Below are 23825 nucleotides of genomic sequence, written 5' to 3'. Positions count from 1 at the left end.
CCGTATTTACTTGCAAAATGATTGCACTTTTTTCTAAAAAAATTGACGCAAATTAAGGGGTGCTATCATTACGCTGGTTAAATTTCCCACGAAAAGAAACATCCTTTTTTCATCCCGCATTTGCTGCGGGATGACAAGCAGGCGGTCGCCGCTGTCAGTGCGGGACACCGAAACCAAAATGGCGGCCGGCGGAGCAAGCAGAACGTGCTGAACGCAGTTATTTTTCTTCTCGATAGTACATTACGCACATTGAAACAGTTTCTTCCGTATCAGTAATGAATAATATCGTTAATATCAGCAAGTTTGAGACAATAACGTAGCCATGTCCACTTTGAGGGGACAGAAACAGACATGGGCGCACTTAGCTGCCAGTGACATTGACACACATGGCGGGCATGCTGCGGGAATTGCGGCATTTGTCTTCACTGCTATCCTAATACGGCACATTTCCGCTAAGGGTGAGCGAATATTTTAGGTGCGTTACAAGTGGCGGCGTATGATAAGGGTACACTTCTCACGTATCAGTGTAAACGTGGCCGCTATCGTTGCCGCTGGCTATTTGTTGCATGCCCACGCGTGCAGACATTGAAGAATCGAAAGGCGCCCTTTATGTTGTTGACCAAAACAGTTATGAAGCCTACAATCAATAAAGCCGAGGCAAGTTTGGTTGTAGCTTTTTTTTTTTCATGTAAGTGTGGAAAGTGATGAAAGGAATGAAATGGGACACTTGCTTAAGAATGTTGGCTGCGTGCAGACCGCTTGGTATGTCTTCAAGAGTCGTTCACGTAGCATTTGACAGATGGTAAGCGCAATCATCATTAGCTAGACTTGGCACACGACATATCGGCGCGACAAGTTCAGGGTGCGATCATTATGTGAGTGCGGTCATTAGGCGAGTAAATACGGTGTTTGGACACCCGCAATTCAAACAAGCTCAATTATTAAGGCTACCTTGAGATACTATCACTAGCTAATAAATTTAGTGCACGAGTATGACCGAAATTTCGTACAATTAAAGCACACCATTCAATAACTGAGACTCGACCTGCCTAACGGTGTGCTAATGTGACCACCGAGTTGATTGAAAATGACAATATTTTGGCTTCGATACGTCGCTGGCATGGTGATCTACCATGTTGCCGACACCTCCTGGAAACCGAAACTAGCAAAGCCTAGTTAATATTGACACGTGTACTTGTCTTTATCGGGCGACACGTTTTGCCGCCTTACAAATGTTATCGCACAGCGCGGGACGCGCCTGCATGTATCCGAAGTTTCTGGAAAGTTAACGATGCTTCTATCCGCTGTCTGTTGTCGCCGAACCTTGTGTTATCTGATTTCATCGCTTGACGCGAATGGTGTAGAACTTTGTAGAAGGCATGCGGGTCACAACGATTAGTCTGGAACGTTCGATGACTGCTGTATAAAAGCCGACGCGTTTGACCCGCTGATCAGATTTTCGACGATCGCCGAGCGTGTTCGCCGCTATCGTTGTGCTATAAGTGTAGCCTGATTTGCGGGCACAGGTTCGCCCAATAAAAGTTAGTTTTGTCGCTCACAGTGTTGCTACTGTGTTATTAAACGTCACCACCACGTGACATCTGGTGGAGGCGCTGGGTATCGATCCCAGTAATATAGCACCGACCATGCACATAACCAGAGGGCAAGCAAACCCCGGCAAGCCATCATGATGATGATGTATGGGGTTTCATGGCGCAAGGGCCAGGAATGGCCAAAGAGCGCCATGCCTGTGGTAGTGGGTGTGCGGTGTAACTATGATCACTATGAAATCGGTGTGTCGTGGCTGTAAAGGGGCCTTAAAATATACGCTATAAAGCGCGTAAAATCTGTGTAATAAAATTATGGCGATGACGTATGACATGTACTATGAACATTTAGATGCATATAAAAAGAATGATACGATAGGTAAAATATATCAGATTATGAGAAATGCCAGAGCACTACTGCCTCCTTAGAGCCCTTGAAACACAAGGACCTGGAGGCATGTGCTATTCAAAACAATTATCGCAGTGGCATCCTCTCGAGAGAGGAGGCGCTACGAATTCATGGGACTAATAACATCTAAGACCACATCTCTAAGATAACGTAGCACTGTGTCTGTATTAAAAAGCGGTTCTGGACCAAGGAGCATTGCAGGATGAAGAGGAATGTGCTGTCGGTATGCTAATAAAAAATGTCTCTTTCTCTCAGATTCGGCTTCCCGACACTCCAGGAGGACGTGGAGTACGGTCAGCCTCTCCCCGCATCTACCACAGGTTGGAGGCTCACTTCCGGTGAGTAGAAAATTATGGGTGCCAAACGTGTGTCCTATTCTGAGACGACAGAATATGACATCTGTCCGGCGTGATTTTGCAGTAGAGGGCCAGAATCCTAACTGTGGTTTTATCAGGTGGAGCTTATTATCCGTTTCCGCGTCCCACACGCGTTGCCAGTGGTCTCGCAATCTCCTTCGCAAGAAAGGTCTCAGATCTGTGACAGGCACCGCAGCGGTAGGGTTAACAGCTTGCGATGCGATTGACGTGGCCATCTCGTCCGCCAGAACGTTACCCTCGATGCTCCTATGGCCAGGCACCCAGCATATTATGATATGCTGGTTAGATCTGTACGCTTTATACAAGACGGAATATAGTTCATTAAGTACTGGATTTTTGTGTGTATAAAGTGACATCAGGCCCTTCACGACACTTAGGGAGTCTGTGTATATCGCTGACTTTTGGAGTTTTGATTTTCTTATATGCTTCACGGCAGACAGTAATGCGTAGGCCTCGGCCGTAAATATACTTGTTTCCGGGTGTAGTACATCGGATTCTGAGAAGGATGGGCCGACGGCAGCATACGACACCCCGGCATTAGACTTCGATGCGTCTGTGTAGAACTCTGCGCAGGAGTGCTTGTGCTGGAGTTCTAGGAAATGAGTTCGTATGTCGATGTCTGGTGCGTGTTGTTATTTCTAAAAAGGATATGTCGCATTCTATGACCTGCCACTCCCAAGGCGGTAACAACTTGGTTGGATGCATTAGGCGAAGCTCGAGGAGTGGGACATGTATCTCATCACTAAGCTCCTTCACTCCAACCGAGAAAGGCTTTCTTACAGAAGGACGATTATGGAATAGTGTAGAGCAGGTCATATCGTTAACAGTGTTAAAACATGGATGTTGATGATTAGAGTGTATTTTTAGGAAATATGTAAGGCTGATGTAACTTCTCTGTAGATGGAGCGACCATTCATTTGATTCCGCGTATAAGCTTTCAATCGGGCTTGTTCTGAAAGCACCAGTGGCTAAGCGTATACCTAGATGGTGGATAGGATCTAGGACCTTTAGTGCGCTCGGAGCGGCAGAGTTATATACGACGGCACCATAGTCCAATCGTGATCGAATTAGGCTCTTATAAACATTCATCAGACACTTCCTGTCGCTACCCCATGTTGAGTGGGATAGAATTTTAAGTAAGTTCATTGTCCTTAGACATATTTCTTTAAGATATTTAATGTGCTGTATAAAAGTAAGCTTGGAGTCTAGTATAATACCTAAAAATTTGTGTTCTTTGTGTATGGGTATTTGATGTCCACACAGTTGAACACAAGGATCTGGAACCAGGCCCCTCTTTCTAGTAAAAAGAACACAAGAGCTTTTGTGGGGGTTGATCTTAAATTCGTTTTCGTCAGCCCACTTGGAAACCTTGTTCAGGCCCTGCTGTACCTGTCTCTCGCATACTGCGAGGTTGCAGGATTTAAAGCCTATTTGTATATCGTCGACGTATACGGAATAAAAAATGGCCGGTGGCAGTGAAGCACGTAGTGTGTTCATCTTAACAATAAAAAGAGTGCAGCTGAGCACACCTCCCTGGGGTACACCAGTTTCCTGCGTAAAAGGACGTGACAGTGCATTACCGACTTTTACTCGGAAGGTACGGTTGGACAAATAACTTTCTATTAGGGCGAGCATATTGCCACGGATGCCCATTCCCGACAAGTCTCTCAAGATTCCGTAGCGCCACGTTGTGTCGTACGCCTTCTCCATATCGAGGAACACGGATAGGAAATATTGCTTATGTAGAAAGGCGTCGCGAATGTTTCCCTCAATGTGCACAAGGTGATCAATTGTGGACCGCCCTTCCCTGAAGCCACACTGAAAGGGATCAAGCATTTGGTTTAATTCCAGGAAATGTATGAGTCGCCGATTAATCATTTTCTCAAACAGCTTGCAAATGCAACCTGTGAGGGCTATCGGGCGGTAACTTGACGCCAACGAAGGATCTTTACCTTGCTTCAGAATGGGAATCACAATCGCTTCTCTCCATGCAAGTGGAAGATATCCAGCAGCCCAAATAGTGTTAAAAAGTGCAAGTAAAGTCAGTTGTGTATCAGTGTGTACGTTCTTAATTATGTCGTACATAATTCTGTCAGGTCCTGGTGCAGAGCTCTTGCATGTGATCAAGGCAGCGCTTAGCTCGGCAATGCTAAAGGGACCGTTGTAAGGCTCATTCTCTCGACCTTTTCTTGTTAATGGCTTACGTTCTTCTCTTTCTTTGTATTTGAGGAAGGATTGTGTGTAATTTGTTGGACTTGACACGCTCTCAAAATATTCCCAAAGTGAGTCTGCCTGGTCTTCCAGTGTATCTCCCTGCGTGTTTACCAGGGGGAGTGAATGTGTTTGCCGCCCTCTAATCCTATTTACTCTGTTCCAGGCTTTGGCCTCATCCCTAAACGAGTTAATACTTGATAAAAACTTGTGCCAGCTTTCTCTTCTGGCCTGTCGGCGGGTTCGCCTGCCTTGGGACTTTATTTTTTTAAAGTTCATAAGATTCTCTGCAGTGGGAGAAGCGCGTAGCAACCCCCACGCCTTGTTCTGATTCTTACGGGCGATCCTACATTCGCTGTTCCACCACGGCACACGTCGTTTGCATGCCAGACCACTCACTTCGGATATGCATTTTGATGCGGCATCTATTATGAATGATGTAAGATATTCCACAGCAGCATCAATTTCTAAAGAAGACATGTCGGCCCATGAGATGTTAGTGAGAGTTCGAAATTTCTCCCAGTCGGCTGTGTCTATCTTCCACCTAGGAGCTTGCGGAGGATATTCGTTTTCTTTAGATGTTCTTATCAGTATAGGGAAGTGGTCGCTCCCGTAAGGATTGTTCGTTACTTCCCATTCGAGTTCGGGCAGTATGGACGGGGAAACTATGCTAAGATCTATTGAAGAAAAGGTTCTGTTTGCTAGGGAGTAATACGTGGGTTCCTTCTTATTCAGTAAGCACGCACCTGAAGGAAAGAGGAACTGTTCAACGAGACGACCTCGCGCGTCTGTACGAGAGTCGCCCCACAGGGAGCTGTGCGCATTGAAATCGCCGAGAACAACATAAGGTTCTGGCAATTGATCTATATAGGATTGAAATTCTTGTTTCGTTAATTTGTAATGTGGGGGTATGTAAAGAGAGCTAATGGTGATGAGTTTGTTTAGGAGAACAGCTCGAACCGCCACTGCTTCGAGAGGCGTTTGTAGCTGTAAAAGTTGACACGCAATGCTCTTATGGATAACAATGGCGACACCGCCCGATGATGCAACAGCATCATCGCGATCTTTGCGAAAAGTTATGTACTGTCGGAGAAAGTTTGTGTGTTTGGATTGTAAGTGTGTGGCAAGCCACTCGCGAGTTCCGTGGTGTGGCTACTGTGCGTCCTGCGTTTGTCCATTTTGTTCTAGTGTTATGTCTGTTCTAAACTATTCAATTACACAAAATGTTTGAATATTACTAGAAAAATCAGATTTGCAAACAGCAGTTATTCACTTTTAGGATTGAGTCAAAACAGGCCACATTTCATTCATTATTTGAAAGTTTAGATACCTGCACACCCCAAGCAGAATACAAGCGAACCAATATAAAATAATTAAGTTGCATTGCTGCGGTTTGCCAGGTTGGTCAAAGTCAAATGCTTCACTAACGACGGGGCTGCTGTGAAGTCTGGTGCAATAATTACTGGGAGCCTATTACTAATTAACACACTCCTGCAACTTCCAACATTGCAGAAAAATGAAACACTTGCACTGCTGCCTCAATACAACAGAGATATCAGAGCAATAACACAGTAGCCACAAGTTATTGAACACAGAAACTTGTGACACATACCTGCCGGTGCAGCCGTTGTTTTGTAGCCCTCATAGAGCTAGCCGTGCTAGCTGCAGCGATACGGCTGAGACGTCTGCCTCCAAGCTGCTTTTTTGGCGCTGCACAGCGTCCAGCTCGGCACTGCAGGGATCGAAGGCACATTTCATGAAGCATGTGTATTGCGTTAGTACTGTCGATACTCATTACAACGGACCATAATATTCCAGCCAGAGAGGTTCGTTACATAACATATTAGGGCATTTTGAGATCGTTGATGGTTGTTTTTGAAGCGCTGTAGACACGATTTGAAAGCGAACCAGGTAAGGCCTAGCGACACGCTTGGCATTTTCTCGGCACTGAGCAGACAGCAATGGCCAGTGGTGAGCCAGTTGCGTCGCTGACCAGAAAATGCCGATGGGATGTTGCGTGGCACATCATTGAGGTAACCATTACACTAGTAGGTTTGTTTTTTCAAGGAGAACTAAACCACTTTTTATCGAGGTTTAGATGTTAACAACTGCTATTTCAGAAATACTTTGCCACAAAAGGTACTTTATAGCGTTCCGTAGAAGCAGAGTTATTAGCAATCAAAGGTCACGTATGATCCCCCTTCACGCTACGTCCGTTTCTTCTTCAAAGCTTTGCACTGCGAAGGCCATGGCTGAGTGGGGTGTTCCCACAATGCTCCTCCTAGTGAACGTCACCGTGGCTTGCAGCTCAAAATTGATTTCGGATGTTCACGTAGATGCCAGCACTTCCCATTTTGGCACCTACGATGCAGCAAACGTGGCTGTCCTCAGCGAGCAACAGTGCGCTCAGCCAATAGACTCGTCGCAGCATCTATTCTAGGTAGAAACTGCAGGTACATCAGTGGTCCCACTGACAAACTGAGGTTTAGAGCAATTTTAGGAGCAGCAAAATCCTAATTATGGAGCAGTTTAGAGCACCACAATACAGATTTCGGAGCACATTGGAGCTAATAAAAGCCAGCTGCTGGACATGTCCTCGGCTATTTCGAACTGTCACGATATGTACAGAAGTGCGCGAAAAACAAGAATGCTGTGTTCACCACACAGTGGCGCGACGAAGTGTTGAGCTCGAGTGGTGTGTGGAGCATGCCCGGTTCTGTGCTGCTCGGCAATCAAGACCAGCCAGTTCTCACTGGACGCCCAGTCCAGAAAACCCTGGATCCACCACTACGCCAATCTCTGATGCCAAGGGCCTGTGTTCCTGCTGGGCAACCCGTCCAGGGAGCCAGGCAAGGTGGCTGCTTTCCCAGGCCACTGATGACCAGCCTTGCTGCCGGAGGCGAGAGCAGCGGCTGGAACTACTGCGCGGCTACCGTGGCTATGTCGGCTACCATGCTGTCATCACTGTCGCTGCTCGTGGAGAGAGCAGTAGCTGGAGCTACTACACAGCTACCGCGGCTACGTCGGCTACTGTGGTTATGTCGGCTACCATGGCTATCCCAGTCGCTGCTACAACTGCATGTTCCATGATGCCGTGGGGAAGCCCATGGTAACGTCGACTAAATGCCAGCCAACCCTTCCTGACCAACACTGATCTTGGCGAGTTCCCCACGCAAGAACGCACGGTGAGAGACTATATCACGAGACAGAACTTTCAGTTAAATTATGGGGTTTTACTTGTCAAAACCACTTTGATTATGAGGCACGTCGTACTGGAGGACTCCGGAAATTTCGACCACCTGGGGTTCTTTACCATGCACCTAAATCTAAGTACACAGCTGTTTTCACATACCGCCCCCATCAAAATGCAGCCGCCGTGGCCAGGATTCAATCCCGCGACCTTGTGCTCAGCAGCTTAACACCATAGCCACTGTGCAACCACGGCGGGTACGAAATTTCAGTTATCAGCTAGAGGACTGTATTTGTTAGTTATGCAGTTAAACTTCGATATAACGAACTTCAATATAACGTAATTCGATATAACAAAGTACTTCACTTCTCATAAGCTCTCATCCATAGAACACCATGTATTTAGGATCTCCATATAACAAAGTGAGTTTGTATGTGATTTCAATATAACGAAATTACAGTTCCGATGCAGAGACAATAACTGAAAATTTGTGTGGACGCAGATGGCCAGATGATTTAATTACAAGCAGCTGCTTGCAAACGCACCTCTCAAATCGCTCACGGCACGACAAGAGCGACCGCCGAAGTGGAGCCGCATCATGTTTCGTATAAAATCCAAGTGCGAAGATCCTACCGCGGCCCATGCACGTTATGCTTTAGGTGCAAGTAAATGTGTGCGAGACTGAGACAAGAAAGATGGTGGCTTCATGATCGCCGCTTTGCTGCACGGGCGAAGGGAGCTCGTTCGTGGTAACGCGATCACGCACGCGCGAGGGAGGGTAGTAAGCTGGCACTTTGCAATTTCTGGCATGTGTCTCAGCAGTGGCTGTGCATGGCTGTAAATGCAGCTGAGTGCATACAAAGCTGCACACGCTCCTATAGGGATAATCTGCCGCGTGTGCAAAGAGTGCGCGTGCCAAGACAGTGTGGTCTCATGTTAACTGTCTTCCCACACATTTTGATTTGGATATTGCGTCATCTCAAGTTTCAGCGAAGCGTTGGGGCGAGAGGTAGACAAAGCATTCGCTCCTTGCTGCCGGTGTTTTTCATGATAGCGTCGTCCCACTGCGGGTGACTCCACCAGCCATGGAGGCTGAGTGCACGCAAAAGTGTGGCTGGCTTCGCTTAATTCGTACCACCTATGTGAAGGTATCGTCGACGTGGCATGAAACTTATTCATTGCAGACTCCCAAATTCGTCAAAATAAGTTTTCTCATTCAAACTTACTTTTTTTCATTGCCCGATAATCCCAACATTTCTGCGGCCCCTTTCTTTGTAAGAAAAATTACTTGGCGACAGTATACCTTACTTGCATAAATGGTCGACTTGCAATACAACAAAATTTGGATATTACCTATTTCGTGATATCGAGGTTTAATTGTAATACCTTTAAGTATACGTCTCTCCTCAAGTTTATATTTTCTCCTGCAAATGTAGATTCTGTGTTGTGTGTACTCGGGTGTCATTGTGTTCTTTGGCGAGTGGTCCTGGGCACCCCAACCTCTCTTATTTAATCACACAAATGCTTAAAATTGGCAAGCTTTATTCCAGCAAGTATTTGCTTGCTGTAAAACAATGCTGCTCTGTCTCTAAATACAAAAAAGAGTAACATAAATTTGAGAATCCTTTTAATTTAAATGAAGACAACAAGCCTGTTCAACAGCATGCGGTTATTAGGTTACTTCAACTTGAGTGAAGCTGCGCAGACGTTGCCTTTTACATCTTATGAATTTTTCATTGACACCTGCCAGCTTAGCAATGTTTTCAGCAAGGCTCTAGCATCAATCTTAAACACCTGGCCCGTGTCAACATCACCAATCCTCTTCTAAGCTTTGAGTACTTTGTTATGCTAAAACATTGCTTTAGACAGCACCATGTACTTTTTAATGGTCTGCTTTTCCTCGTAAAGCTGAAGCCTTTCTTCAGCAACTGGCCGATTCACAGCTGGCACCAACCGATTTAGACACCAGCAATTCAAACAAGCTTGTTTATTAGGCCTACTTCGAGACAATATCACTAGCTCATAAATTTATTTTATGACTGAAATTTAGGACAAATAAGTCACGCTATTCAATAACCGGAACTCCCGCCTGCCCAACTGCAGGCTAACGTGACCACCACATTGAGTGGAAGGAGCGATATTTTTACTGATACGTCGCTGGGTGGGTCGTCGCCATGTTGCCAACACCTCCTGGAAACCCAAACTAGCGAAGCCTCCAGCACTGACGAAGCCCAAACCGTAGGGTAAGCGAACCCCAGCAAGCCATTCACAATTTCTGCGGTGTTGGCTCCACACGTCCTGTGTTTGTCCAGTTACATGTTAAACAGCGACACGGTCACGGCGACTTGAAGTTATTTAAGTGGTGCCAAATCTACCGTCGATCTCTGCGCCGACGAGGACAGTGACTGTCGCTTCGAAAAATGATCAATGATTACGAGGCTCCATAATGTGAAATTTCAGTGCAGCTCTATACGCGTTTTTATTTCACGATATATTGAGGCATCACACCGGTCACTGCACCAACTGGCAGAGCCACGATACACGGCGCTATATATTGTCACTTGTCTTCAAAGAGGACTCGCGACGTTTAGTGCAGACAGCTGGCTTCCGAAAAACACGGTGCTGGGACCTGGCTATCGAGCGGGCAGGGGTTGCATGCACACTCCTTGCTTGTTCTTGCTTCTCTTGTACAGTGCCCACTACTGCAGGTGGCATTTTGCCACTCACTCGAAAAGAGAATCTGCTCGATGTTGAACAAGTGGAGTAAGAAAAACAGGGGGCAAAAAAACATGGTCAAGGCAGATGCTCGTGCAAAGAACACAGTCATAGTGACAGGGAAGCCACCAATACAGCAGTGGCGAAGCGTGACATGCTCCGGTTCTTGAGACTGCGTTAGCTGCAAATATGAGCACAAACAAAAAATGAAGAAATGAAGAAAAAAATAATGATCACGAACGCGCAACATATGGCTTCATGCGTACAACGTCAACGATGTCAGGGCTAGGTGGTTGTCTACGCCGTGTTTGAGCCACATGTCCGGAACGACTCCGTAGTTCAGGTCGCCGATGCAGTGCAGCACTTTCTATGGGCCAAAATAGCGGCTGAGCAACTTTTCACTAAGGCCAAGGCGGCAAGCGGGAGTCCACATTCACACTTGGTCGCTGGGGTTGTAGCATACTTGTCTGTGGCAGATGTTATAACGCCGTGCATCTGCGTGCTGCTGCTGACCGATGTGCAGCCACGCAAGCTGGCGAGCTTTCTCAGCGTGCTGAGCAAATTCTTCAGCATCAGTAGTTAGGTGCTCGTCGTCTTGACACGGCAGCATAGTGTCTAGAATCGTCTGAACTTCGCGGCCGTAAAGTAGATGAAACGGTGTAATGCACGTGGTTTCTTCTATAGCAATATTCTACGGGAAGGTCACGTAAGGCAAAATATGATTCCATGTTTTGTGCTGGTCGTCAATATATATAGAGATCATGTCCGTGATGGTCTTGTTTAGTCTCTCCGTAAGTCCGTTGCACTGCAGCTGGTGAGCAGTCTTCTTTTGATGCCTGGTGTTGCTCAGTTGAAAAATTTAGTGCATGAGCTGTGCGGTGAACATCGTCCCTCTGTCTGCGATTACAGTGGACGCGGCACCATGGCGCAATACATTGTGGCACATTAAGAACTGCGCGACCTCACCAGTGGTGGCTCGTGCGAGCGCCTCCGTCTTGGCATACCGGGTTAAATAGTCAGTCGCGACAATCGCCCAATTGATGCGGTTGGTCGAGGGAGCAAAAAACTCGAGAATGTCCAAGCTGACTTGGTCGAACAGCTTATGAGGTGGTTCAATGGGTTGCAATAACCCGGCGGGCTTTATCGGCGGTGACTTTTACCGTTGACATTCACAGCAGCCTTTAACATACTGTTTGACGATCGCCGAAAGCCCGGGCCAGTAATACATCTCGCGCACTCTGGCAAGTGTTCGTGAGGAGCCTAAGTGGCCAGATATCGGCTTGTCATGGCAAGCGAAAAGAATCTCATCCCGCAAGTCTTTTGGGACCACCAAGACGTAGGCTCGGTCATGCGAACGGATGCTTTTCTTGTAAAGCACATAGTAGCGTAGAGAGGAACGTCAATATGCTACATAGATGACGTGGAATGGTTGTTGGCCTTAGTGTTCCTTAAAAAAATTAAATTATGGGGTTTTACGTGCCAAAACCACTTTCTGATTATGAGGCACGCCGTAGTGGAGGACTCCGGAAATTTCGACCACCAGGGGTTCTTTAACGTGCACCTAAATCTAAGTACACGGGTGTTTTCGCATTTCGCCCCCATCGAAATGCGGCCGCCGTGGCCGGGATTTGATCCCGCGACCTCGTGCTCAGCAGCCTAACACCATAGCCTTAGTGTTCCTGTATATGCTCCCGCAGGGAGCAGAGTTGCGCATACCTTTTCCGGCGTCGCTCGCACCGGTATTCGTCGAACTCAATCACGTGGTGCAAGATGCCGTCAAATGATCAACTGCGCGCCCCGAAGCCAACTTTAACGAAACGGCGCCAACTCGTTTCTGTCAGTACCACCGAAATTGCAATCAGCGGACCGTCGAGCGTGCGTAGCAACAATCGGCTCCTGGTCGCAGGTACGGTATTCGAGGATACTAAGCTAATGACTTTGGTGAAGTGCTACGAAGCAGACCATTTTGACACTTGTATTCCAGTATGACGGGTTGCAGCGCATCGAACTGCGCAAATCGCACGGAAGGTACGAAAGCTTTTTACGCGGTGCCGTGCGGACGGACGTGACCGGCCGGCTCCGAAAGAGACCGAGATATGCGAGGTCCATTCGTCCTGTTTACAGAGGTGAGTTCGGCTTGTTTACACTAAAGCGGCATTTATCTCGAGTAACACTCCTGTACACGCTTAAATGCGTACGCCTGGCATGAGAGGTTGTTCACTTGTGCAAGTTTTGGTGTATATGTGCAGCGCGACACATACGCGGTACAAAGAAAGGACGACACGTCTGTGTCGCGCTGCAGATATACACCAAGAATGTTAACTTACCAACTCTCTCAATTCGCTTTGTTGCTTGTACGATTGTTCTGACTATGCGGCTCAAGAGAAGTGTGTTCAGGACAGAGTAAATGCTAGCAGGTACAACTTGCCCGCTGCACCCTGGCTTTTTCTGCACCATTTCTTAAATTTTTATGTCAGTGTTTTGATTTTTCATGTAAAGTCGATTCATGTGCTTGTGTTCATTGTTTTGTAGTAAGCGAAGACACCGTGCGCTCCTGCTTATGAGACAGCTACGATGGCTTCAGCATTTACCGCCTGCAATATGTTGCTCGTTCGATCAGCCTTAGTCGACGTGAGGAACGTGAAATTATTTTTGTACGTTTAATAAGCGCTGTGTTATAGCAAATTAACCTGAGTAGTATGAAGAGATAAAGAAAAATGTGCTGTCGTATTACAGTTTGCAATGTATGAATTATTACTTTGCCAGTTTGTCGTCTTATGTGATTAGTCCAATAAAAATAACCTGTGGTTACTCTTAATAACTTTTTGCCTTTCCAGTGGCTTTGAATTCTTCCCCCCAAGGCTCCAAGAAACAGCACTCATCCCCTGGTACCACCAGCTATTGCTCACCCACTCCCTTCTACGAAATAAATTTGGTCTAGATGCTCGTGCCTCTTGAATCTTTTTCCACTTGCAGATTTGCTACTACGAAGTAGCTGTTAAGTTTGCGGTATGAATCGTAAAAACAAGCTTTGCATAAGATGTGCGTATCTGAACATTTGAAGTGCGTTTAAATTTACGTGCCTGCACCGCATATATAGAAAACGTGCAGTTGCTGTGAACGACGTTTAGTGATGAATGACGGTCAACGGTCACTCACAATTGCAGGCACAATAGTTCTGTTGGCGACATTGATTATTCGTCTCGTTTCGGCAGCCAAAATGTGCTCACATAATTGTCTGCCACCCGTGTGTGAAGTTTTCTTTAAACACCCTTTAGAACTTTTCTTGTCTTCCGCCTCCGCGAGAAAACTTCGTATACGTGCTGAAAAACATTGCACCGTTTTTTGTTTCAAGGTAATGCTCGTTTGCACGCGAAATTTTGAGCTGTTCGAGCCACGGGCGTAGTCAGGATTTTATTTCGAGGGATCGAGAGGAGTCCTATTGTTTATATGTACATTAGTGCATGTTTTTGTATATGTGCGTGTATACATGTACACACAAACTAAAAATTTCGGGGGGTTGGCGCCTCTCCGTCTACGTCAATCGTTCGAGCTTTTCCTGCATTAAAAAGTGTCACCTTGCTCAGCGCTTGCGTACAGTTGCAGCATGCAGCTCGCGACCAGCAGACAAAAAAGCAAATTGAACACCCCGCGGCATTTGCCTCCTGCGCGCGCGAGAAGTGGCTTCACTGCAGAGCTGGATCATAAACCGGACCTATGCGCCACTCTGCTCCCTGCGGGAGCATATACAGGACCGCTAGTTGGCCTGCCCTCTAAGTGGTCAATGATAGGTTGAATTTCAGCGTTGTCACTCTTCCGTCTTATTAGGTCCGATGCAGTAATGCGCCCAAGAAGGCATCAAGGTCCTCTCACTCTCGACAGAGATTTGGCGGGTGCACGCGACAGTGTGTCCGCGTCTTCGTGCCTGCGGCCAGACTTGTAAACGATAGTGACATCAAATTGCTGTAGCTGCAATCTCCTTGCCAGTCGTCCTGAAGGATTGCGCATGTTTGCCAACCAACACAAGGTATGGTGGTCGGTCACCACTTTGAAAGGCCGGCCGTAAATATAAAGACGAAACTTCGTGATTGCGCACACAACCATGAGACACTCTTTTTCTGTGGTAGAATAGTTCGTCTCAGCAGGGGACAACGAGCAGCTAGCATAAGCTATTACTCTTTCAATTCCGTCTTGACGTTGGACGAGTGCTGCGCCAAGACCGATGTTACTCCCGTCACTATGCACCTCGGTGTCAGCGTCGTCAAAATGTGCCAGGACGGGTGCTGACTGCATGCGTGGATGTAGTTCAGCAAAAACCGTTTGTTGCTCACTCATCCAGACAAATGGCGTATTATGCTTTGTAAGGCGAGTCGGGAGTTCCGCTAACTGAGAGAAGTTTTCAATCAAACGGCGATAATACGCATACAAGCCTAGGAAATGCCACACGGCCTTCTCGGCCAGAGGAGGAAATGATGCTACTGCAGAAAGCTTGTCGGGATCAGGTCGAACTCCTCTGGCACTTACGACGTTTCCAAGAAACTTGAGCTCTTCATAGCTGAAGTGGCACTTTGCTGGTTTAAGCGTTAGATCAGCCGAACGGATTGCTTCTAGCACATTCTGCAAGCGATAAAGATGTTGCTCAAATGTTTCAAAAAAGACTACTACGTCATCAACGTACACGAGATAAGTCTGCCACTTCAATCCAGCGAGTACGGTATCCATAATTCGCTGGAAAGTAGCCGGGGTTTAACACAAGCCGAAAGGGAGCACTCAAAATTCGTAGAGGTCGTCGGGAGTCACAAAGGCAGTTTTCTCGCGGTCTGGTTCTTCTACCTCAATCTGCCAGAACCCGCTTTTTCACATCGAGTGACGAAAAATACTTGGGAGTCGCAGTCTAACGAGTCGTCTATACGTGGCAGTGGGTACAAGTCCTTTATGGTTAAATTACTGAGCTTCCGGTAGTCAACGCAGAAGCATAGCGTTCCGTCTTTCGTTTTAACAAGAACGACAGGAGACAACCATGAGCTCTTCGAAAGTTTGCTAACGCTGTCTTCAAGCATCTCTTACTTGCGTACGAATCGCTTCTCATTCCTTCGCAGCCATGCGGTAGGGCTGCTGGCGTATCGGATGTGCGTCATCGCATGTGACGATCCTGTGCCTTGTGATTGAAGTCTGGCGTACCTTAGATGAACTTGCAAAGCGTGCCCTGAATTCAAGCAAGAGCTCGCGCAGTGCTACCTGGTTGTCTTTCGATAGCTCTGAATTTATGTCGATGTTGCCCAGTGACTTCTCAGGCATCGCGATGGCTTCAGAGGCAAAAAATTCAGCCATGTTCTCGACTTCGTTGGAAAACGCAATCGAAGTACCGCAAGAAAGGTGGCGATGCTCATTGCTGAAGGTGGTGACAACCAACTGAGAATGGTCACGATTAAGCTGTAGCACACTCCTAACCGCACAAACACCTTGCATCAATAGATGGGATAAGTTTTTTTCTGCAACCACTTCGCCTTCATGCATTCCAGCGCACATAACTTCCGAAAGGACACTGGCTCGTGGAGGACGGGTAATGCTTTCGGTGAAAACACGAAGGGTGTCGTCATGTCTGTTGTATTCGTCGATTTTGCTCGGTCAGCTGAGAAGGTGACAACACCTCCCATTGGTCAATAACAGCTCCGTATTCTTGCAGAAACGCAACCTAGAGAATGGCATCATGGGAGTATTCGCGCAGGACAAGGCAGCTCGCCACAAATGTCAATCCTAGAATCCAGACTCGTGCGTGCGGTTTCCCAGTGGACTAACGACGTGACCACCAGCCGTCCGAATCTGCGAGCCATGCCAAGGGGTACTTACTTTTTTCCAGAAGTGCAGCCATCTGCCCGATCAAGATAGAAAAGTCTACACCAGCATCTACGAAAGCGCTAACCACGTAACCATCGATCACCCCCGCTTTTTCGAGTGAAAGCCGGTCATTCTGTTCAGCTGAAGTTGACGTCGAAGCAGTGCTCGTCCTTGTTTGCGTCGATCGGAGGTCTTCATCGTGTCCACTCCCAGCAGCCTTGCCCCCAAAGGTCGCTATAGTTAGTTTTGCTGGCAGGGACTTGACAATCTTGCATACAAAGATCACTGGGGCGCCGGTGAAAATCGCCTTGGTGATGGCGAGCGCGACTGTCGCTGGGTAGGTGGTGGCGTGCGCTGTTGCGCCAAATGATCTTCAATATCACGTGGTCGTTGGCCAGGTTTGGGTGGCGGCGAGTAGACTGAAAAGCCCCACAACCCGATACGTCAGTATGGGCACTAACGGTGCAAATGATCTGCCTCCCCGCAGTGGAATCCTATAGGACGGCGGTCCGGTGTTCGCCAACCTTCCGACTTCCGAAGGGTCATGCGTTGATTGTCGGCGTAATGCACCGGCTGCTCCGGCTGAAGCACAACAGGAGGGCCGGCAGGGGGATACGCTGGAGGAGTCCATCGTTCTGCGATGTAGTGTACAGGCTGGGCTGGTGAAAGTGCAACTGGGTGAGCGACATGAACAAACAACGGAGGTGATGAAGCAGGGAGTCTGAGGGCTTCCGCGTAGGTCGCACGCCGGTGTTCAGTCAGTGCAGGCGCAGTGTTAACAAGAGGAAAGCTGGACCGGAGCGCTTGGTGCACTTCATTTTTTACAACACTCGCGCAGTGGAGCTCACCATAGCCTCTGACACGCCGTAAACCTTTTGCATTTCTTGGCACACAACCGTGCAGATGAGTTCTCGGAGGTTGTCGTCATTGCCTCCGGTGGCCGTGAAAACATCAGAATGAGAAGTTGCATTCCCTTGTCGCACGTAGTAGTTCGATCGCTGCTGAAGCATCTTCTGCATACTGACAGCCTCAGATAAAAATATGGCGATTGTCTTCGGAGGGCTCCGTACAAAACCAGTGAAGAGCTGCTCCTTCACTCTTAAATCAGGCGGCGCAACTTCTTGTCAACGGTCATTCCTGGGTCTGCTAGTCTGAAGAGGTGCATAATGTCTTCGACGAATGTGGTGAGACTTTCGTTGGGAAGCCGGACGTGGGCCTGTATCGCACGTACTGCTCGTTCACTGCGATCAGTACTGGCGTAGGTGTCTAGGACCTGACGGCGGAACTCGGGCCAAGACATCGGTGGCTCCTTACAGTTTAGAAACCACGTACCTGTGCCATCTTCCAGGCAAAAATAAACATTTAAGTTTAATCGCTTCGTGCCATTCGTTCTACTTAGCCACGCGCTCAAAGTCAGCCATCCAGTCTTCGATGTCTTCAAACCCGTCGCTATGGAACGACTTTGGAACTCGTGGGTTCTGAATTGTGTACCTGGTCGTCATCGTGCTATCCATACCAGTTGAGGTGGCTGCAATCGCTGTGTTGTCTTCTGGAGTTAGTCCCCTGATCCTACAGCTGGCCCGATGGACTGGAGTCCGCACCTCCACCACATTCTCGTGTGTGTTCAAAGAGGACTCGCAACGTTTAATGCAGACAGCTGGCTCCCGAAAAACACTGCGTTGGGACCTGGCTTCGAGCGGGCAGGGGTTGCATGCACACTCCTTGCTTGTTCTTGCTTCTCTTGCACAGTGCCCACTACTGCAGGTGGCAATATAGACCGGCCACACAGTTACCGCTTCCCAGCAACTGAAGCTTATGAAACTAATCTATACCGGGAAACACCTGCAACAAATGCTATGCACGAAGGTGAGCTTTTTGGTTCTTTTTTGCTTTCCTCCACATGGCCAGTGCCGCCGCTGTCACGCATGTGTGGACACGAGCGTCACCTCGTGGTGCTTCAAGGTGGCTTCCCTCACTTTAATCCTCATGCTTCCACCGTACCCTCCTCGTCCACTTTCCTCGCTCTCGCTGTATTTCACATCCCACTGCGCTCTGCGTTGGCTCTTCCATCTTTTGCTGTGCTTGTTCGCTCTGTTACGCCGCCGAAGCATGGTAAAGCTCACCGCAGGAATGCACGCCTAATAGCTGCACTCCAATACCTGCCCATCATTCGGCTATGATAGCACAGTTGACATTGTAGTGGATTTTGTAGTCAATGCATTCTGCACGATTCTATATGCCTCCCTTACAATCCATCGTTCACGGCCAGCTGATATCATTGGTAATGCAAGCGGAGCACCGCTCTTCCCACTGACAGAGTACAAAAAGGAGTGGCGCCGGCAAAGGCATTGCCACAATATCGCAGTCCTGAGAAGTTTCCAAACATTGAAGATATGGCTGCATGCATTGATTGTACTTTTGTCCATCTGTGACGACAGCATGACAATGGTAGAGATACAGACTGACCAGATTGTACGCAAGCGCATGTGTGCGCAGTAACGCATTAAAAAATTCGTCTTCATTTGTATGTGTGCGCGTGAAATGTTATTGAAACGAGGTCTTGAGGCTCGACTTTTTAAGCCAAGGTGGGCCGCTCCCACGTTGGCACTGTCAGGCCATGCCCTTCAGCGAAATCATGGGCCCTCTCTATGGCCCTTAGTTAGTCTTGAAACAAGGGGCTTTGAATCTTTTTTGCCCACCGTGTCCATTCCTCAACGAGGTTGGGGAGAGTCGCAGAACACGCCGCCTGCCTATGTCCGATTCCAATGATGCCATGACAATAATTGCAGTTCACCTTAATCTCCCTCTGGATATATAGATTTCCCTCTGGATAGGAGAAGGCTTGTGCAAACGGAGGAAGCGGAGGATTCAGAAGGAGTGCTCGGCCAGCATGTATTATTGCATGGGATCGTGGTGCCATCCTTCGGTCCTTCTTGTAACATCCATTTGTACAGCGTGCGCTTGCTGGCCCGTAAGTTCAAACGTTCTCTTCACTACCGAGTTTGTGCTTGCACGTTCACCGCACTGTTCCAAGCAGGTTTAACATCAGCTGCTTCGTTCCCTTTGTGTTAAGAGCAGCTTGGAATGATACCATGCAGGCGTGCCTGCGAACGCCATATTTCCAAAGGACGAAGCAATACTCAGGATGGAGCCCTCCGCAATGCAATAGCTGGGTTGACTACACATGAATTTAGTCAGTGTCAAAACCGTGAATTGTTTGCAGTATCTAAATACAAATCACAGTCTATACGGAAGTGCTGCATAGATTTCTTTGGTTCTTTGCACTGTTTCACTCAAACAAATGGAGAATTTTATTTTCAGCATCACAGAGCCTCGATAAATGTTGTATTAAAAAGGAAAGCAAAATTGTGCGAGATACAGCAGCTATGACATGCAGAGAAGCTTCCAAGTAAGCATTTACTGAAGAGACCATTGTCAAGGCCATTATTAAAGCAGCGTGTACCGAACTATGGCACTATGTACAGCTCACCGAGCAATAATCTGTGCTTGCAGGCCTCGCAGCTTTGGCTCTGCTGTGAGGAACTACTTAAACAAAGTAAGTAGAAGGTTTTCCGTAAAATTTCTTCATTGTAGCCGATGGTCCATTACAGGTGGATTTATTAGAAGCAGAATCCTTGCATGAATAATAAAGGCAGACCAAACTAAGCGAGAGGAATGGTCTTTTAATATCAATATGTTGTATGTGGATCCGTTGTAAATGACATGGAAACATACCAGATAGCCTGCCTTTAAAATCGAAAGACTTACAGTGATAAAACATGCCGATATTAAGACATTCTTTTGTAATAGATGTCCATTTTACATTTTCATGACAATTTCACAAATATCTTGGGTAGCAAATAGTGTGAATTGATTATGGATTTCTGAACTTGTGTGCAAACATGCTTCAGTGTAATTCAAATGTTTTTTATGCAGTAAAATAATTTAGGCAAAAAGACACCATATCTCTCCGCTAAGTCCCACATGAGAAGATCAGTAAGTCTGGCACGGTGGAGACGTGCAACTCCATTGTCAACCCACACCCCTACCGCGAACTGACCTGAGGCGCGTGTTCTGCGAGTAGAGGCAGCCTGCTGCCGACTGGGCGCCATCAAGGTGCACCTCCAGAGTGGCCACCCGCTCCGCCAGCCGCCTTGATCGCTGCCGCGCAGAGGCTAGCCGCTTCACCAGATGCTCCACCTGAAGGCCGCACAAACAGCGCTCGCTGTTATGCTGGTCCGTTCACATTCAAGCTATAGCACGAACTTCAGGAAATGACGGGATGGGACAATCGCTGTTATTCTACTTGTGATAACAAGTTATACAGTAGAATTCTCTTAAACTCTCGGTATATGAAATTTTCAGATAATTCGAACCCAATTGAAGGGCCCGGCTGGCACCCGTGCAGTTTTATGGGCCTCAACTTCCATTATTTCAATCCTAAAATTGGCCTTTGCCAGTTAATTCGAACTAATATATCAGGTGTTTATTAGACATCTACTTTGTTTAGAAGTTTTAATGTCATTTCTACGTTAGTTTTCCACTTCAGACTTACAGAAAGTGGGCGTCTGTTTAATTGGGGAGTGATTGTAGCGGGCAAATGTTGCCAAATGAATCAGCAGTGTGTTTCGGAGTTCTTTTTTTGCATCTTGCTTAATTCGAACCACCGGATAATTTGACCACTTTTGCAGATTCCGCCAGGGTCGAATTAACTGAAGCCAACTCTACGAAGTATTTACATAGATTTGTGAAGCCTGTAGTGTGTCATAAGAGCCCTTGAGATGTGCAATCACTAGGGGTTTGTGAAAACCTAAAGATATATTTCTAATCGAATCTCAAATTGAGTTAAGAAATGAAAGAATGTAAAGCTAAGTTGAAAGTCAAATATCAGAAAATTTATCAAAAAATTATTACTTACAAATTTTGGGCAACAAAACAAACTGAATATGCTTGACAGTTTGCTAGTATTACATAACGCAAATATAAGAAGCCATCATAACTTTAGGTACACTGAAATCAAGATACACATCACCATCTAGTCTCCAGCAAATTAGTAGGCCGACACTGATTACAGCTCACTTCGAGTACATGACGGTCTTTTTATAAACAGAATGTCTGTTGAATAGAATGAAGTCCTTTTCTCTCCGATGATTGAGTACCTGATAAAAAGGCAAAATATCTTGACAATTTCTTAGTCTGACAAGGTGACTTAACTGTGCACTCTGGCTGTTAAGACGGCAATTTGGAGTTGTACTGAGCCGACTTTAAACCGTTTTCACATCTTTATTCAGCATAAATGTTCTTTTAAATAAAGCTTGTTAGTCTGAGCCCCTGCACTGTTTCCTGTCCCGTCATTTCGCATTGTTCCCAAGTTACCAACAATGTATCAACGAGGACAACTTTCAGCCACTCTGGAAGATAATGCAAACATGACGTAAAATAGTGTGATATTGTTGCTTTTGAATTAGTGACCGTTAATGTGTGGTTACCACTGTAGATGTTGGGTTTCATCCCTAAAGGATCCCACTGGAAGTCTCGGTCCGTGGGCTTTACGACTCCAAAAGAACCCAGACACATCTGTGCATAAGAGTGGCCAATTTTATGAAGACGCTGATTGCTTGTTGCGCCATCCACTAGACCAACCGGAGCTTCCCAACTGCTGCAAGTATACCCGCATGCTGTCGCTTACTACGCTTCAGAACATCGACAATGGGAAACGCCGTGAGCCCTACATGAAAGGGGTCATTCTCCGGCTGACTTCTGAGACACCTTCCCCTTCCCTGTGGATGTTTAATGCACAATGGCGTGTTGTACCGTTACAACATGCACCCCGACGGTCCTGAACTGCTTTTGGTTATTTCCACACATATGTGCCAAACGGTCCTTGCACAACTACGCAATGTTTCTACCGCAGGTCACCTCGCAGCCATGTACGACCGTGTTCGTCATTGCTTCTTTTGGCCTGGTATTTACTCTTCTGTCTGCCATTACGTCGCTGCTTATGAACAATGCAGCTCGACAAGAAACCAACAGTGCTCCCAGCAGGCTGCCTTCAGCCCCGTGACGTACGATCAGAGCAGTTAGTTAGGTTTGGTATTGACATTCTTGGCCCTTTCCGCTTACCTGCCTGCGGAAATAAGTGGATAACCATCACTACCAACCGCATGACCCGGTAGGCGATCATTCGGGCTCTCCCAACAAGCTGTGTAACCGATGTCGCCGACTTCGTCCTCGGAGACATACAGTCAAATCGCGATAACTCGAACTCGAAGGGGTCCAACAATTCGTTCTAATTAAAATGAGTTGGAATTAAATGTACTTGTTCTTGAAGTATTCGTACACCGTAGCATGATGCACGAACGGTGCGAGTCGTGGAATATTGCAGCACACAAGCACACAGCGAATGAGGACCATGAAACTGCCCATGCCGGCCAACGCTCGCTTTCCGATAATGGCAGAAAACGAAACTTTAGGGAGCAGGCTAAGCTGGTGCGAAGGTACGCGCATGCGAAGACCGTCAAAGCTGAAGGATTTATGACGGAGGTGAGAGGGAGGGCGAGGAGAGCGTAGTTGCAAGGAAGGTTGGGAGGAACCAGATTTGCTTTCCTGCCAGCTTGATGGATGCCGCTAATTACCTCTGCCACCGAAGCAGCGGAGTTGCCGGAGCTGGACTGGGCCTCTACCGCTGCTTCCCTCTGCATGCTCGCACGCTTTTTCCTTCGTCTGCTGACAGATTGAAGCTGTGTTCACGTTTTTTATCCTTCCTTCTTAATGCAAGTCACGTCTTATCAAGATGACGAAGTCGTTGCCACTGATCACAATCATGTTGGTGTGCTCCATCCTGTTGCTGTGTCGCCGCATTCAAAAGACAAGGAGAATGAGGTATTTGTCTCCTTTGCGTCCCTGCATTCAAGCTCTGTCTTGTCGCACAGTATAAGATATGGCGCGCCATCTCCAACAACCTTTCCGTAGGGACACCTCGGCTTAGACCCGTCGTTGTAAAAGAACAATCCCGAACGAGACCAAACCAAGCCAACCGAAAATCGGCCCAGGACTGATCCCTCCCGTGAAGCACATCTTGCCACTAGTGTGACTGGGGCATTATGGAGCGATGCAGAAACGTCAACCTTGCTATTAGAGAGAGGGTTAAATTTCCACCACGTTATTTTTTTTCTCCTCACGTGCGGCATTGAGGGGTCTCTCCTAAGGCTTTTCTCTATGGCGGGGTTGGAGCAATGCTAGTCGGAGGTGCCGCCGCATGATTTGGTGCACTGCTAAAAGCATTGTTGGAGTGTGGCATGTTCGAATTAACCATCGCAAATGCTTGTGCATGCAAATTACTGGGCGTTTTCGCCCATTGAAATACACATCACTTTGACGGGACCACAGCGTCAATTTGAATACACTGGAACTTCAAATTAAGCGTGTTCAAATTAACGAGATTCGACTGTACTCCAACATGGTGCTGCTCAACAGCTTCTCACAGACCAGGGCCGTTATTTCATATGAAACATTGTCCAGAACATCTTGTACTCCTG

The 23825-nt window shown here is 47.2% G+C and overlaps 1 protein-coding gene across 1 annotated transcript in view; it reads right to left on the bottom strand.

Annotated features, from left to right (window-relative positions):
- Positions 1–6161: 6161 nt before the first annotated feature.
- Positions 6162–23825, bottom strand: part of LOC140216305 (uncharacterized) — a 50466-nt gene continuing 32802 nt past the window's right edge. Inside the window, exons 5-6 of the mRNA XM_072286688.1 lie at positions 20348–20487; positions 6162–6276 (exon numbers count right to left, since the gene is read on the bottom strand). Coding sequence (XP_072142789.1) covers positions 6186–6276; positions 20348–20487 — 231 coding nt within the window. The 3' untranslated portion in view covers positions 6162–6185. The remainder of the gene's footprint in view (positions 6277–20347; positions 20488–23825) is intronic.

The sequence above is a fragment of the Dermacentor andersoni genome, chromosome 3, assembly GCF_023375885.2.
Source record: "Dermacentor andersoni chromosome 3, qqDerAnde1_hic_scaffold, whole genome shotgun sequence".
In the NCBI taxonomy this organism is placed as follows: domain Eukaryota; kingdom Metazoa; phylum Arthropoda; class Arachnida; order Ixodida; family Ixodidae; genus Dermacentor; species Dermacentor andersoni.
Note: the sequence above shows the minus strand (reverse complement) of the source record. Positions and strands in the feature narration are given on the sequence as shown.